Source organism: Pan paniscus, chromosome 6 (genome assembly GCF_029289425.2).
Source record: "Pan paniscus chromosome 6, NHGRI_mPanPan1-v2.0_pri, whole genome shotgun sequence".
In the NCBI taxonomy this organism is placed as follows: Eukaryota; Metazoa; Chordata; class Mammalia; order Primates; family Hominidae; genus Pan; species Pan paniscus.
In genome coordinates this window covers 41,206,861-41,223,515 of record NC_073255.2, presented here as the reverse complement: position 1 = coordinate 41,223,515, position 16,655 = coordinate 41,206,861, and the positions used below count along the sequence as shown (strand labels likewise).

General features: G+C 41.4%; 2 protein-coding genes across 10 annotated transcripts in view; one reads left to right on the top strand and one right to left on the bottom strand.

Moving 5' to 3' along the window:
• The window catches only part of ANLN (anillin, actin binding protein), a 63,859-nt gene extending 48,749 nt beyond the window's left edge, over positions 1-15,110 (bottom strand). For 4 of the 6 annotated variants that reach the window (XM_008967842.4, XM_055115839.2, XM_008967843.4 and 1 more), the window contains exons 1-3: positions 14,841-14,970; positions 8,432-8,585; positions 5,465-5,779 (exon numbers count right to left, since the gene is read on the bottom strand). In XM_008967842.4, coding sequence (XP_008966090.1) covers positions 5,465-5,779; positions 8,432-8,585; positions 14,841-14,858 — 487 coding nt within the window. In that variant the 5' untranslated portion in view covers positions 14,859-14,970. Of the gene's footprint in view, positions 1-5,464; positions 5,780-8,431; positions 8,586-14,840 lie in introns of all 6 variants that reach the window. The other 2 variants (XM_003814965.5, XM_008967841.4) reach the window with 2 other exon arrangements.
• MATCAP2 (microtubule associated tyrosine carboxypeptidase 2) overlaps positions 14,735-16,655 on the top strand; it is a 65,977-nt gene continuing 64,056 nt past the window's right edge. Inside the window, exon 1 of one of the 4 annotated variants that reach the window (XM_055115844.2) lies at positions 14,735-14,918. In XM_055115844.2, the coding sequence (XP_054971819.1) occupies positions 14,811-14,918 (108 nt within the window). In that variant the 5' untranslated portion in view covers positions 14,735-14,810. Of the gene's footprint in view, positions 14,923-16,655 lie in introns of all 4 variants that reach the window. The other 3 variants (XM_055115840.2, XM_055115841.2, XM_063606201.1) reach the window with 3 other exon arrangements.

Genomic DNA, 16,655 nt, shown 5'->3' with positions numbered 1-16,655 from the left:
GTCCAGCATATCCACACTGTATATGCCACCCGCCCCATAATCACTTTATAGCCGTCTTGGTTATCAGATCGACTACTGGAGTATGCAGTGCTTGTGTTCAAGTAGCCTTTATTTGCCCTAATGATGTCCCCAAAGCACAAGAGCAGTAGCAGTAATGCTGGCAATTCAGATATGCCTAAGAGAAGCCATAAAGTGCTTTCTTGAAGTCAAAAGGTGAAAGTTCTCAACTTAATAAGGAAAGAAAATAATACGCTGAGGTTGCTAAGATCTATGGTAAAAATGAATCTTCTTCCATGAAATTGTGAGGAAGATAAAAGAAATTCATGGAGTTTTGCTGTCATACCTCAAACTATAAAAGTTATGGCCACAGTGTGTGTAAGTGCTTAGTTAAGATGGAAAAGGCATTACATTTCCAGGTGGAAGATGCACAGAAAGATGGTGTGAATGATGGCAATTGGGTTCGGTACTGTCTGAGGTTTCAGACATCCACTGGTGCGTCGTGGAACATATACCCAGCAGATAAGTGGGGAGACTACTGGATGCTCAAGTCTCTCTCAACTTAGAAATAAACATACCGGCAAGGTGCAAAGGGCCCGTGCCTGTAATCCCAGCACTTTGGGAGGCCAAGGCAGGCAGATCATTTGAGGTCAGGAGTTCGAGACCAGCCTAACTGACATGGTGAAACCCTGTCTCTACTAAAATACAAAGATTAGCCGGGCACGGTGACGGGCGCCTGTAAACTCAGCTATTCGGGAGGCTGAGGCAGGGGAATAGCTTGAACCCAGGAGGCGGAGGTTGCAGTGAGCCGAGATCGTGCCACTGCACTCCAGCCTCGGTGACAGAGCAAGACTCCCTCTCATAAACAAACAAACAACAAACAAACAAACATCCCGGCAAGGAGCGGTGGGCTCATGCCTGTAATCCCACCACTTTGGGAGGCCAAGGCGGGTGGATTGCTTGAGCTCAGGACTTCAAGACCAGCCTGGGCAACATGGCAAAACCTATGAAAAATGCAACATCTACAAAAAATGCAAAACTTAGCTGGGCTTGGTGATGCGCCTATAGTCCCAGCTACTTGGGACACTGAGGTGGGAGGATCGCTAGAGCCTGGGAGGTGGAGGAGGTTGCAGCGAGCTGAGAGCATTACCACTGCACTCCAGCCTGAGCAATGAGGCAAGGCCCTGTCTCAAAAAAAATAAACATCCCCTCATTGATATACATCCTCTTTAACTACCGCCCCTCTTTCCCTGCACAATATTCACGCACCACTTAACTCACTCAACTGACCTTCTGCCTGTACCACTGCCCTGAAGTTGGTTTTACCATTGTCACTAGATGCCAGTACACACTTTGCAGGCTTTGTATTTCTTGACATCTCTAAAATATATCACTCCCTTTCTATTTGTGACATCATTCTCTACTATCCTTCCTGGCTTATCCTTCACAGTCTTGCAACTACCAAATACCTCCATTTGGCTCTCCCACAGATATCCCAAATAACATATGTGAAGTTGAAATTGCCCCGAACATATTCCTCCTCATCTTAGGAAAAGACATCACTAACTACCCAGTCACTGAGGCCAGGAATCTGACCTCTTCCTCCCTTCTCCCTCCACCATCCAGTCGTTAGGTCCTAGAGTTTGTCTCCTGTATCTCTCAAATCCAGCTTCTCCTCTTCATTTCCACAGGCCTTCACTCTTTGCAACTAGATTATATTATATTTTATTTTTTGAGAAAGAGTTTCGCTCTTGTTGCCCAGGCTGGAATGTAATGGCACGATCTCGGCTCACTGTAACCTCCGCCTCCCGGGTTCAAGACATTCTCCTGCCTCAGCCTCCCAAGTAGCTGGGATTACAGGCATGCACCACAGAGTATAGTTACAAGAGCTAGAGGTCTTATTAAGCCCATTCCTAAAATATGACAATAAAACTGTCATCTGCTGATAGGACAGTGTTTATTCTAGGGAAAATAACAGAGGTATATAAAGGGTATTGCAGGGAAGGTGGTGGTCAGGGAGGCTTTTCTGGAGGAGGGAGAGACTCGTTAAGCTGGACTCTGAAGGACAACTGGCTTCAGAGAATGGAGATAATCTAGTCAGAAAAACAAAAATGTATAGAAAGCAGAGGTAAGTAACATGAGCAGAGTGTGTGTATAAGTAGATCCTATTCTGGTGTTTAAAGCAAGCAGTAGAAAAGCAAGAGTTACATTTTTTTTCCATTCTGAATGTGTCAAAATAGAGAGATACGTTTGAAAAAGAGCAGGTCCAGATTGGAATTTAATCAGGAGGTGATGGGGAGGTCCTGGGAGAGTTTAAAGCAGAAGCAGGCAAGTGTTTTAGAAAAATCGCGCTGGTGTGAAAATTGAGGAGGGACTGGACAGGGCAGAGGTCTGAAGCAGGAAGACCAGTTAGAAGGCTAGTATTATAATCTAGGTGCAGGCAGGACACGGTGGCTCACACCTGTAATCCCAGCATTTTGGGAGGCCGAGGCGGGTGGATCACCTGAGGTCAGGAGTTTGAGACCAGCCTGGCCAACATGGTGAAATCTTGTCTCTACTAAAAGTACAAAAAATTAGCTGGGTGTGGTGGCGTGCGCCTGTAATTCCTGCTACTCGGGAGGCTGAGGCAGGAGAATTGCTTGAACCTGGGAGGCAGAAGTTGCAGTGGGCCAAGATTGTGCCACTGCACTCCAGCCTGGGAAACACAGCAAGACTCCACCTCAAAAAAAAACAAAAAAAAAAACAGCTTTATTGAAGAGGCAATGTTACAGCTCTGTTGATTCCCTGTGCAGAGCAGGGCTACCCTGTAGGCAGAGAGTAGCAGTTCAGGGCAGTTTTACAATCATATTTATACCTACTCTTAATTGCATGCACATTAAGGGGCAGCTTATGTAGAAATATCTAGGGAAGGGATAGTAACTTTTGGGTCACTGCCATGGAAAGGGGTGGTAACTCCTGGGTGTTGCCATGGCAATGATGAATTGAAATGGCACACTGGTGGGCATGTCACTGGAAAGCTGCTTCCCCCAGGCCCTGTTTTAGCTAGTCCTCAATTTTTTTTTAATTTCTTATTTCTTTGTTGTTGTTGTTATTTCTCTATCTTGTCCAGTGTCCAAGTCCCGCATCTGGAGTCGAGTCCTACCTCTTACCTCACCACTGCTAAAATAAATAGGTATTAATTGACACCATAGACTATGCTATGTGCCAAAAAACATCAGGTGGCCTGCCGAGGTGGCTCACGTCTACAATCCCAGCACTTTGGGAGGTCGCGGCAGGCGGATCACCTGAGGTCAGGAGTTCAAGACCAGCTTAGACAACATGGTGAAACCTCATCTCTACTAAAAATACAAAAATTAGCTGGGTGTGATGGCATGTGCCTGTAATCCCAGCCACTCGGGAGGCTGAGGCAGGAGAACTGCTTGAACCTGGGAGGCGGAGGTTGCAGTGAGCCGAGATCGCGCCACTGCACTCCAGCCTGGGCAGCACAGTGAGACTCTGTCTCAAAAAAACAAAAACAAAAAAATCATCAGGCAGGTCACAGGAGTTAAGAGCTCTAAAGTCAAACCATTGGGATTTGAATTTGAGCTGGCTAACCGTGGACAGGTTTATTAGCCTCTATGAACCCAGTTTCCTTCTTCTATAAAATGAAGATAAAAGTGGTATATATCTTCAAGATTATAAGAATTAAATGCTATTAGAATAAAAAAATTTATATTAGAATAAAAAATATTTGCAATACCTAGCATTTTACATACTGTTTGCTCTTGAGATTATTATCATCACTTCCAGAAAACATAATCTTAAACTCTCTGCTGCCTAATTCTTATCAACATTTCAGTTAAAAGAATTGATATGTATGGAAGACTGCCTGAAATATATGTAGTCCATCTGGTTTAATCCAGTCTAAAATATCTGTCATCCATCCAGCCCCATTCTTCAGATCACTTGATCTCAATTCTGGCTATGCATCAGAATTACCTAAAGAGCTTAAAAAAAAATAAGACAAAAGCACATCTTTGAGCTCCACCACATTTCTGAAATTCTAATCCTATGGTCTATGTGATTCTGATACAATCAGCCAGGCTGAGAACCACCTAAGGAATGCTTCCTTGGGTGAGGCCCAGTAGCCACTGAGCTGTCTGCAAGCACCGTGGGGTCTACCTGCACTGTGCTAGCTCACTTTAGAAATGCTTCTACTGCTGGATGCAGTGGCTCATTACTGTAATCCTAACACTTGGGAGGCCAAGGCGGGTGATCACTTGAGGTCAGGAGTTCGAGACCAGCCTGGCCAACATGGTGCAACTCCATCTCTACCAAAAGATACAAAAAAAATTAGCTGGGCATGGTGGCACACACCTGTCATCCCAGCTACTTGGGGGGCTGAGGCACAAGAATCGCTTGAACCTGAGAGGCGGAAGTCGCAATGAGCCAAGACTGTGCTGCTGCACTCCAGACTGGGTAACAGAGTGAGACTCTGTCTCAAAAAAAAAAAGAAAAGAAAAAAGAAATGCTTTTACTGAGCTTGGAGCCAGGACATCTGCCTACCTTAAGAAACCTTATAGGTTTATCGGTTCCCACAAAGTCATATTTAAGGACACATGAAAGAAAGTTCTCTCAGCTATTAGTGCCAAATCGCAAGTCTTAGTGCCAAAGATGGTTCTGCTTTTAGCTTGTTAGTCATGTAACTGATAACCGTTTCATGTCTTCGCATAGGCCTCTAGCAAAACGAAGACTTTACAGTCTGCATTTAATAAAATGACTTTACTTTTCACTTCTTTGTTTTCCCTTCCCGTATTTTCTCTTCACCTTGACTTCATTTTTCTGGTTTCAAAATACAGATATTTTTATAAGTCATCTCAAAGCTTTTTTTTTTTGTAACAAGGCAGGCGATAAGTGAAATTGATCATACCATAAATAACCCTGTTGCATAACTGTTGCTTTACTTCTCAGGTTCCCCTTCCGATTATAGGCTCATGAAAGGTAAGGATCAAGCCACTTCATTCGTTTCTAGCACTGTGCGTAATAATATACTTTGCAGGTGCTCAATTTATGTTTTTTGACATTTTATTTCTCCCCTACTGAACAGCATTGCATACCTTAGTCCCTCAAGTTTATTTAATTTTTGAATCCATGAAATAGGATTTCTTTAACACGGAGCTGAGGGTCAGCAATGCTAACAACACGTATAGTTTGTTCTCAAGTGTTTTTCATTGCAGATATTAAGGTAATACAGTTTTAAGATCAGGTTTCTATGAACTAGTCCAAGAACCTCATCGTGATCTACTTCAGTCTAAACATAACCAACTTATACTACTGGTAGACAAACCATATGCAAGCAAAGGATACTCAACATATAGATAAAACAAAAGCATTTATTTTTCATGAGTTAACTGATAAAATGTTCAACATATCAAACTGAATCTTATTGGAACAGATGTATGGGCCATACCATCTATACAATTCATACCTGTCATATCATCATTATCCCAACGGCGCCGTTGCTCTGCAAGTTTTTGCATACGTGTTTTAACTGAGGAGGCTGTAGTTGCTTCCAATCTTGAGTTCAGCCCTCTCCTCATGCCCAGCAGTGATGCCGGGACAGCAACAGAATCACTGATGGTATCTGCTGCTTGTGGCTGCACCTGAGGAGACACAGGACTTGGAGAACAAGATTTTGCAGATGTCGACTCAACTGGTTGTTTATTTTCCAAGTTAGAAACTTCTACTTCAGTGTTGTCAGAACAGCGTTTTTTTGATGGCGATGGTTTTGTACAAGATTTCTCTACATTAAAAAAGATGAAAAAAGACATTCAAATTTGTAATTTCTCACGTGAAAAACTTGAGGGTAGATACTTAACAAATTAATAAAACATCACCCCTCCCTATTCTTTTAAATGATTTTAGTTACAACCAGAAGTACGTAAAACCCCATTCTCTTTCAGCAACTTAGAAATCTGATATGAAAGATCTTTTCAAGCAGACACAATTTATATTATAAAAACCTTAATGAAAAGATATTTAGAGCTAAGCTGTGGGGATGGAAAGGCATAAGAAGGATGCAATGGACTCTGGGGACTTGGGGGGAAGAGCGGAACGGGGGCGAGGGATAAAAGACTACAAATATGGTGCAGTGTATACTGCTCGGGTGATGTGTGCACCAAAATCTCACAAATCACCACTGAAGAACTTACTCATGTAACCAAATACCACCTCTACCCCAATAACTTATGGAAAAATAAAAATAAATAAAAGATATTTAAATAATATTTTCAAAATACATGCATAACACTTTATATAGTGTTAAGACAATAGTAAATAAAAAGTGCATACACACAGAATAAGAAAGCATTCTAACAGATTTTAAAGATTATACAGCCTAATCACCTCATCTTCAGATAAGAAAAATCAAGCCTAGAGAAACTCAGTTACCCGCCTAAAGTCACACAGCTGAGCCAAGTGTAGAAACCAGGTTTTCTGTTTTTGAAACATTCTTTCATGGAAAATAACTAATAAGCATGGTTAGAAGGGCAATTGGCTTGAGGTTTAGGATTACGACAGGAGACAGAAAAAGTGACTGAATTATCTGGTCAATACCAAACAAATTCACCAGTACAAATATTTAACATTTCATATTTCAAGCTTCTATGAACACCTATAAAATAACTGAAAAAGCCCTAAAATTTAAAAAAAAAAATCTATCGGAACCATAACTATGACTGAGTTTCAATATATCTCCTGGAAAATTAATATTTTAAAAGAAGGTACATTTCATATGAGGTCAGTTCCATCAACTGCCTAAACAAATGTTCTGGCAGTGACCAAAGTAGTATCAGGGATAAATCATGATTGCCCTCGTTGACATCAACCTAAGTAAATATACATCATGAAACTTTCTAATCTATTTTTCCCCACTCCACTTTTATGTCTCTTTTTTTCTTTTTTTGAGATAGCGCCTCACTCTGTCACCCAGGATGGAATGCAGTGGTGCAATCTCAGCTCACTGTAGCCTCAACTTCCTGGGCTCAAGCAATCCTCCCACCTCAGCCTCCTATGTAGCTGGCACTACAGATGTGCCACCATGCCCAGCTAATTTTTATATTTTTTGTAGAGACAGGGTTTTGCTATGTTGCCCAAGCTGGTCTCCAACTTCTGAGCTCAAGCAATCTGCCCACCTCAGTCTCTCAAAGTGTTGGGATTACAGGCGTGAGCCACTACACTTGGCTCTTTTTTCTTTTCTTTTCCTTTTTTTATTTTTGAAACTTTCTAATGTTTTATAACTCACTTATGGATCTATTTTCTATGAACACATCTAATAATTTTTGAAAGTGTTCCTGTTTTAACATGCAATACCATCTGGAAATACAGAATTCTTCTAGTTTACAATTACCTAAAACAGTAAATGTGAACTTCTACCTAAACATCGAAATGTAGTTTTGAACTTCTACCTGAAGAAGTTTAGGTAACACTGGTTTCAAATACATAGCACTCAATAGTACAAACCCATCTCACAGTGAAAACGAAGATCCTGGACTAGGGTCAGGCCCCTATTTTCCTGGCTGAATACCATATAATATGTAATGTATTTCCTTCACTCTCCCTTCAAAATGGATAAACGTATGAAAACCAATTCTTGTTCTATGATTAGCTTCCAAAATAACTGAGCTAGCCCCATGTACACTTCTTTGCTTTTTTTTTTTTTTAAAAACATTGGTTTTGCCGTCTGTAATTTTTTCTATATTTTATTTTACAGTTGTATTACAGTATTTTACAGTCGTACTAAGGAAGATTATTATCTCCAGACTATTCTACACTCCAGGAAAAGACTAAGGAGGCTGTCTGATGCTGGCTGGGAATCAATCCTAGGATTGAGGAAAGAGTAAGACTACAGGTGAGTTTTTGTTTGTGTGTGTGTGTGTGTGTGCTTGTGTTTAATTCCATCACTTCTGGAGATTAACAACCTAAACTTTAGAGAGTTGGTTCAGCAAATAGAGGGGTGAAAAGGGTTCATTAAATGTCAAGCATGGGCAGTGTGCCTTCCATTGCCTTGCTGGTACCGGAGACACCACCCAAACTCAGTGGCCAGCTGTTCTGCCACCTCTGGGATAAAAAAACTACACACTACTGTAAGTATAAATGTTACCCTACTCCTTTATTTTTCTTCCCTTGAGGTTTTAAGGATAACTTCAGAATGAAGAAAATAAAGTTCAATCAATTAATTTAAAATATTTTTTAGAAGAAACCGTTCCAACCCTATAGGTTCTAGGCCTAATATAATAACTCTGAAATAGAATAGAAGGCTGTTATTTCCCCCAGAGGCTGTTACATTTGTCTCCCAAAGAGCTTGGTTCTTCTATATGCTAATGAAATGTTTGGGGCTTGTCTCCTTCAAAAGAAAAAAAAAGTAAATGTTATTTTTCCCCACAAAGTCTTTTACCTTCACCACCAGAGAGGGGCTGCTGGTTACTTGCTTCTGAAAGTGGCTGTCTAGCTCGCTTAGCATGAGTCATAGACCTTGGAGCTGCTGTGGGCCTCTCAGCCATTTTTCTTTGAAGATTCTCTCGCCTGGCACGGGTTCGCTCCAGCAGTTTCTACATAAATAAATATATCAGTGTTAAAACACAAGTTTAATCAAAGGTTCATAAAATTGCAGTATCTTCTAAAATCACCAATTGCCATACAGGATGACAGTTAAACACATTTCAAAAGTGAAATCCTAAGCAATTACGTCAAGATTCACTAAATGAGTACCCCAATGTCATAACTATTACAGGAATATTACAGGGGGAATAAAATATGTAAAGTTAGTTATATAAGATTTTTAATGGCCACAAATTTTTTCTGCTTTCATCAAAAGACAGAATCTATTTCTTCACCCTTGAATCTGGGCTGGCCTTGTGATCTGCTTTGACCAATAAAATATGGTACAAGTGATATTGTGAGACTTTTAGGCATCAAGAGATTTTACAGTTTGGGGTCTCTCTCTCTCTCTCTGCCACTAAGTGAACATGCCCAGGTTAAGTCTACTAGAGACACACGGCCCAGGTGATGGTCAGTATCAACTACCAAACATGTGAATAAGGCCATCTTAGACCATCCAGTTCCAGATAATCTGCCAGATCACTGAAGATTCCTGCATGACCACTGCAGAGACAAGCAGAAGAACAGCCCGGCTGAGCACAATACAAATTGTTGACCCACTGAATCATGAGAAATAAGAGTATTGTTTTAAGCCACTATGGTAGGCAAAATAATGGTCCCTCAAAGATTTTTTGTCCTAATACCCTAAACCTCTGAATATGTTGCCTTACAGAGCAAAAGAGACTTTACTGATGTGATTAAGAATCTTTAGATGGAGATAATCCTGAATTATCTGGTCAGGCCCAACATAATCACAAAGGTCCTTATGATGGAAAACACAGAGGCAGGAAGATCAGAGTCAGGGAAAATATGACCATGGAAGCAGAGGTCAGAGTAATGTGATTTTTGGCTTTGAAGATGGGGGAATGGGACAAGCCAAGAAATACAGATGGCCTTTAGAAACAAGAAAAGTTAGGAAACAGATTCTCCCCTACAGCCTCCAGAAGAAACACAATTCCACTGACATGTTGATTTTAACACAGTAAAATCCATTTCAGATTTCAGAGTGAGACCCTGTCTCTAAAGAACTGTAAAATAATGAATATGTTATTTTAAGCCACTAAATTTGTGATAACTTGTTACAGCAGCAAAACTAATAGAGCCACTAAAATCTGGGGTGGTGGTAAGCAGCAAGAGATAAATAACATATTAGTCCTTTGAAAACATAAAACACTTCCTAAGAGGAAAGAAAAACAAAATAATCTTATGTTTTATTTAACTAAATATTAACATATAATAAAATGGTTTTAAATTGAAATCTTAGCCATTCCATAAAGTCATGAATACTCCTTTCTACTCCGAATCAACTGATGTTCCTATTTTAAGTCAATTTTAGTAAAGCTCAAACACAAGACCCTGTAAAACAATTCATTTTCTTTCAAATGCACACAACTAAAGGAGGTATGCAGATTATTATTACTGCCTTGCATACTCAGATACAGTAGTCAGTGCAGGCTGAAAAATTAAATTCCATTTGACTCTTTTTAATTCCTTAAAATACAGTAACAATTTTTTAAAAATCTGAGTATGTAAAAGAAATATGAGCTAAATTTGAAAGAAGGCACACTCTCTACTCTTCTTAAGAATGATTTCTAATTTAAAGTTCATTGAAAAAAGTGACACTAAATTGAAATGCTCTAATCACTGAAAAAATAATTTATGAACCAAATGGCTTCCAAAATACAAGACCTTCACCCGCTAAATAAAAGTCCTTCAACAAATTCAAGAATAAGCATATTGTTTCACAAATCCGTATATGTCCGATAATTTCCCCCCATGATACAATATGAGAACTAAAAATAAAATACTAATTCTCCCAACCAACTGAACAGATCCCCTCTTGATGAAGGGGACCCCAGAGAAACCTTAAAAACTGAGTTCTCAGCCATGATGGAACAGGAGGCCGCATGCACCTTGTTATACCCCTTCTTTTGCTGTTTAAACACAATAACTGATGAGCATTAATGTTAAATAGAGATCGTAAGACTGACAGAAGACTCTTTGTAGCAATAAGATATCAAATTATAAACAGGATCAAGCCTAGGCAACAAAGCAAGATCCTGTCTCTGCAAAACATACAAAAGTTAGCCAGGCATGGTGGGGCACATCTGTAGTCCCAGCTACCTGAGGGGTGGGGTGGCTGAAGCAAAAGGATTACTTGAGCCCAGGAGTTCAAGGCTGCAGTGAGCTGTGATCGCTACTGCACTCCAGCCTGGGTAACAGAGTGAGACCCTGTCTGTAAACAAATAACTAGGACCTAAGGCCATGCCAGGCAAGGGTTAAGTCACAAACTCCCTACACTTAAAAAATAAACTATCTTCTAACTGCCAAAGTTTTTCTTTTACTCTAGTAGCTGAACAAGCACTGACCTTGAGTTAAGCAATAAATATTAAAACAATTGCAGCTCATCTTCCATCAGACACTGACTAACCCTCCTGCTCCACAAGCTACAGCTACAGCTTTAATTGGACAAGAGATTGATTTCAATAAATCTCTCTCAGTAAGAAGACCACCAACCATGAACTGATTCTGGCCAGTTTACAGAGGCTGCTCACTTGAATGCCTTCATGTCCCCACCTCACCTTTTGACATATAGGGCCCAACTGTAATGTATTTACACGTTAAGTCTTCATCCCAAAGTGAACATGGGATGCACGTAACTGCACGTTTGTTCAGTACCCACCCATCAGGACCCCTTTGTAAATACTCATAGCTCTGCCTATAACCTGTTGAATATGTATACCTGGCTAACCCTTTAGGCATAAATCCCTGTTCCAGCTTCTCCTCTCTTGAAGTGCCTGTTTCCAGTCTCTGCCCGAAGCTATTAAATATGTTTCCCAGCCTGTCAGGATGGCCACACTGTAGGCTGTAAGCCTTTATAAGAAAGTCTCTGCTGGGCACAGTGGCTCATGCTTGTAATTCCAGCACTTTGGGAGGCCAAGGCAGGCGGATCACTTGAGGCTAGGAATTTGAGACCAGCTTGGCAAACACGGTGAAACCCCATCTCTACTAAAAATACAAAAATTAGCCAGTTATGGTGGTGCATGCCTGTAGTCCCAGCTACTTGGGAGGCTGAGGCAGGTGAATCACTTGAACCTGGGAGGCAGAAGTGACACCGAGCCAAGACTGCACCATTGCGCTCCAGTCTGGGCGAGAACGAGACTCTGTCTCAAAAAAAAAAAAAAAACGAAAAAAGAAAAAAGAAATAATGTCTTCTTTCTAAATTAATAAATTTGTAATTTTTCAATTACTATATCTCTCACTTCCCAGATACAACACTAGCCTAATTATATTCATTCGTGGACATGCCCACATTCCATTCTGGTCAGTTAGAACATTTGTGAGTCAGTACAGCTTCAGTTACCATGAGCAGTAGGTCACAACAAAAGAATGTGATTTTGTCATTCAAACATATATGAATGTTCTATTGCTTACATTAGATTCAAAAATTCCCAGATTAAAAAAAAATTAAATAGATACACAAAAAAGTTCCCTAATCTGTGAAGTAAAGCTATAAACACTAAAGGTTATTAATTTAAAAGAAATTATATATCTGAAATATATAAACTCAATAGCTCAATAAATGTAAGTAGCCGTTCCTTATAATAGTATATCAGGAATTTTAAAACTCTTTTAAATACAAGGTATATTCCTTGAAATATCACACCTTTCTCAAACAGTGTAGGCATTAAAAAAAAAAAAAAAACCACTGCAATAACATATTCAAGAAGTAAGATAGCCCACATGTATGAATCTCAGATAACTGAAACTTATAGTCCCTGAACAACTTTTGCCACATACACCCCAAAGTCATCTCTGACAAATTTTTCTAGGAGATTTTACTGATTTCCTTGCCTTCTTTAACACAGTAGACTCAACATAAATTAAATTCTTATTATTTTCAATATGCTCTAGCAGCTCTTCCCCAGGGAACTTCATTTAATTCTGGAAAATAAGAGAAATTCCACTAAAAATGTTAGTGGCGTGTTGATTTGCATACTTATTTATATGCAGCCTGCAGACATAAAAGGATCTAAAGCATCTACAATAAAATATGCTTCTGTGAAGTATTTTAATTATAGCTTTTTCTCTTTTAAGGTTTTTATAAAGAAAGTTCTGGATTGGTACACTTCACTCTGGGTTTCTTTGTAGTATTCTTGTACTGGGATGACTATCACCTGTGAGTAGAGCTTCAAACTCTTGACGTTATGAGTAGTGAGTTTATGGTTTTGTCACCTGGGCGACACTGCAAGACTCTGTCTTAAAAAAAAAAAAAAAAGAGTGCCAGAACAGTATCAGCGACCACAGGGAGGAAGACCGATGCAGAACAGTCTTGTTTGAGGAAAAGAGAGTTTACCATGATTGTAACCTTTCTCAACTGGAGTTACCAAAATAATTAAGCCCTAATACCCCGGCGTTAATATGATAGACTTATTTCCTATGTTTGTAGGGTGGCATTGAATTATCCTTGGGAGAATTGAGAAAATAGTCTCTCAATTTTCCTGTGTACCATGGTTCTGAGAGGAAACCCTGGTTGAGAGAGTCATTTTATACTGACTTTCAGTTGATAGACAACTGTACCAGTAGCTCATTTCACTGTGCAAATGTTATGAATGCTATAATTAAGCACCCAAGAGTTGGAATCAATTCAAGTAGTTCATTCATTACCTATTAAGGAAAAGACGTCTAAGCTGTTTTTCCAACTGCAAGTGATCTAACTTTTCATAATACAAACCATACATATTTCTGAGCACATCCTAAAACGATCTAAGCAGGTAAAGTTTCTTCCAATTGAGATTTGTACTACCTTCAGAATGACATTTTTAAGTAAAATGAAGTGCAATTTTCAGCCAACTTAAAAATGCTTTGTTCCTGTCTGTTACTTAGGAAGACACATAGGGCTAATGTTTTAAGGAATCGTATTCTAGTTTAGATAAAATAAATACACCCTTTTCGACCTCAGTGTAAGTGAAAGATATTTGGTGCATGACCAGCCCTATTTTAAGGCTAATACAAAGATAGGCTCTAGATTTTTCTATTAGAACCTTTAAGGAAGGTGAAAAAAATTGATGTATTTGTCCCAAGATGATTAAGAATTTGAAACAGAAAAATAGATTGTCATGCTTGAGTATAAGTAAACTCTAATTGCTGAAACCTGTAATTAATACCTTATACATAACTTATAGAATTATAATTACATCTCCCCGAAAGAATTACCACTCTTCACAGCATTTAAGTTTTTGAATCAGTGTAAACACAGTTTTAGGTCCACTTTGCAACACTCAAAAACTAACAGTTTGAAATTTGCACAACAGCCTAAAGAAAGAGGAACTGACCTGGAATAAAAGAGAGTGGACAACTGGCAACAAAACACTCCTGAATGTCACAACGCACATTCTCCACAAAAGCTAAAACTAGAGAAATCGACACAATAACCATGTAACTCATATGCAATCTCAAAGGAACAAAAGATGAAATAAGTACTGTAATTATATGCCCCAGAAACATCGAAAAGTTTATTTCTTTCCTCTAAAATCGTGAGCTGATAGTTTTGCTCGGTACACTTGCATTGTTTCAATTAAAATGGTCAGTCCCGGGTATGAACTTCTTCGTTACTTAGCTGAACAATGGGATCTCAAGGAACTACTGGCTTTTTATGAAAGAATGCAGTGATTTCTAGCACCTGCTTATTTTAACGTTTTGCTGTCATTTCATTAGCATCTCCCCTGCGGGCTGCGTGAACTCCGCAAATCACACATCCTACTGCCTTCCCCGGCGGCAGCCGCACTGAGTCACCGGCCCCGGACTCCGCCATGCAGGGCATTCCAGCTGCTTCCAGCAGGACCCGTTCCGCAGGCCTGCGCCTCACTCTTGCTGCGCCAGGACTGCAGAGGGACATGGTAAAAACGGGGGCTGAAAGACCTCTCGCAACAGCCTTTTAGGACAGACTCAAAGCCTTCCTCCCTGAGTTTTATCTGTAGGACCGAAACAACAAAATCTCAGAAGAACCCACCAACCACAGCAGGCCGCAGCCGCGGCCCCTGCTCGGCATCCTCAGCCAGCCCGACCCCCGCCCGCACACACTGCGCACGCGCGCACACACGCGCCCTCCGCCCGGTGGGGGTTCGCCCAGAGGTTGACAGAGGAAGGTGGGTGGGGGCCTAGAGCGGTGGGTCATGGCTGGCTGCACCCGCAAACTCACTCACCTCCGTAAACGGATCCATCGCCCCAGGCGTCGGACTACGAGACGATGGAAACGGTGGTTCAAATTCAGGAAGAGAAAAGTGAGTCTCAGCTCAGTGTGTCTCCTGGAAAAAACCAGGAGTCTGAGGCGGGGGAACTCTCCCACAACCAGCTGTCCTCTCCTCTCGGCTTCCAGTGTCGGACTCGGCCTCTGCAGCCGTTCAAATTTGAATTTCAGCGCCGAGCCTCGAGCATGCGCGCTGGGCGGAGCCGGGGCGCCCTCTCCCCGCCCCTGCGCTCGGTCACGTGGCCGCGCCGGGCCGGGTGGTTCCCAGGGGCGGCCCCGCCTCCTTCCCGGCCCCCTCCCAGCCCTCGCCGCGGTGTGGAGGCGGGCAGCGGGGAGCTTCCTGCTCTCCAACGGCGTCGGGTTCCTGGCTCCACCCCCAACAACCACACATTCCCCTCAGCTTTAAGGCGATTGCTTCACACCAACCGCGTTTGGGTGTTCCCGCCTTCCTTCATTCCTAAATAAAGTATTAAGGCCGGGAGTAGTGGCGCATGCCTATAATCCCAGCATTTCGGGAGGCTGAGGCTGGAGGATCGCTTGAGCCCAGGAGGTCATGGCTGCAGTGAGCTGCGATCTCACTACTGCACTCCAGCCTGGGCGGCAGAGTGAGACCCTGCCTCAAAAAAGAAAAAAAAAAAGGATTAAGAGCCCTTGTGTTGGCCGGACATAATCCCAGCACTGTGGGAGGCCGAGGCGGGCAGATCACGAGGTCAGGAGTTCAAGACCAGCCTTGCCAACATGGTGAAACCCCGTCTCTACTAAAAATACAAAAAAATTAGATAGGCATGGTGGCGCGTGCCTCTAATCCCAGCTACTCGGGAGGCTGAGGCAGGAGAATTGCTTGAACTGGGACCCGGCAGGTGGAGGTTGCAGTGAGCAGAGATCACACCACTGCATTCCAGCCTGGGCTACAGAGCCAGACAAAGAGCCCTTGTGTTTCAGGTGCTGCTAGCCCGTTGGCTTTCAGTAGCTTTGTTTCCCAGGTCACACCCAACTCCTAGTCCCCAAAAGGGGGACTGCAGGCCTGGCCCTCAGAAAAGCCAGTTCCGGTGGGTCCCCGACACTCTAAGCCAATGAAATAAAGCTAAAATTAACAGACTGTGTGAAGCGTTCATGCACAATTTTTTATTTTAAATTCCATCCAACTGTGTACAGTGTTAGAGCGGGAGGAATTCTGACAAGCCCTCTATCTAGTTCAATCCTTCCTTTTACAGCCGAGAGAAGGGACACCCGAAAACGTTAAAGAAACTGGTCCAAAGAAATGAAAACCCCGTTCTCAGCTCATGACCTGTTTTCCACACTAGCTAAGGCTGTGTCTCCTGCTTATTCTTTGTAGAGTACTCCAAATTGTAAGATAGGTTACATAATTTCTGTATCAGATTCATTTCTTCTGTAACAAGTCTGTGCAGGTAAAGATGACAGTTCTTGATTTGTTCATCTGAAAAGTTAAGAGTGACTGTTCATGAGCTGAACAAAACAGAACTATTCCTCCCAACTAAGTGGTTTCAATATGTTTAATAATATGTCCATCTTAGCAGTCAGTCAACATTACAAAAAGAATTTACTAATATTTTTAATTTGAATTTTTGTATGATAGATTGTACGTGACTGAAATCAGGGCAAGAGGTAAGGGAAATACTGCTTGGGCTCAGGGCTCCACCCAGTTAGCCAAATCGGTTAACCCATGGGTTTTTGTTTTTTTTTTTTTAACCTTTGTGGGGAGACATGGACTCCTTTGAAAATATGTTAAAACTGACCCTCTACCTAGAAA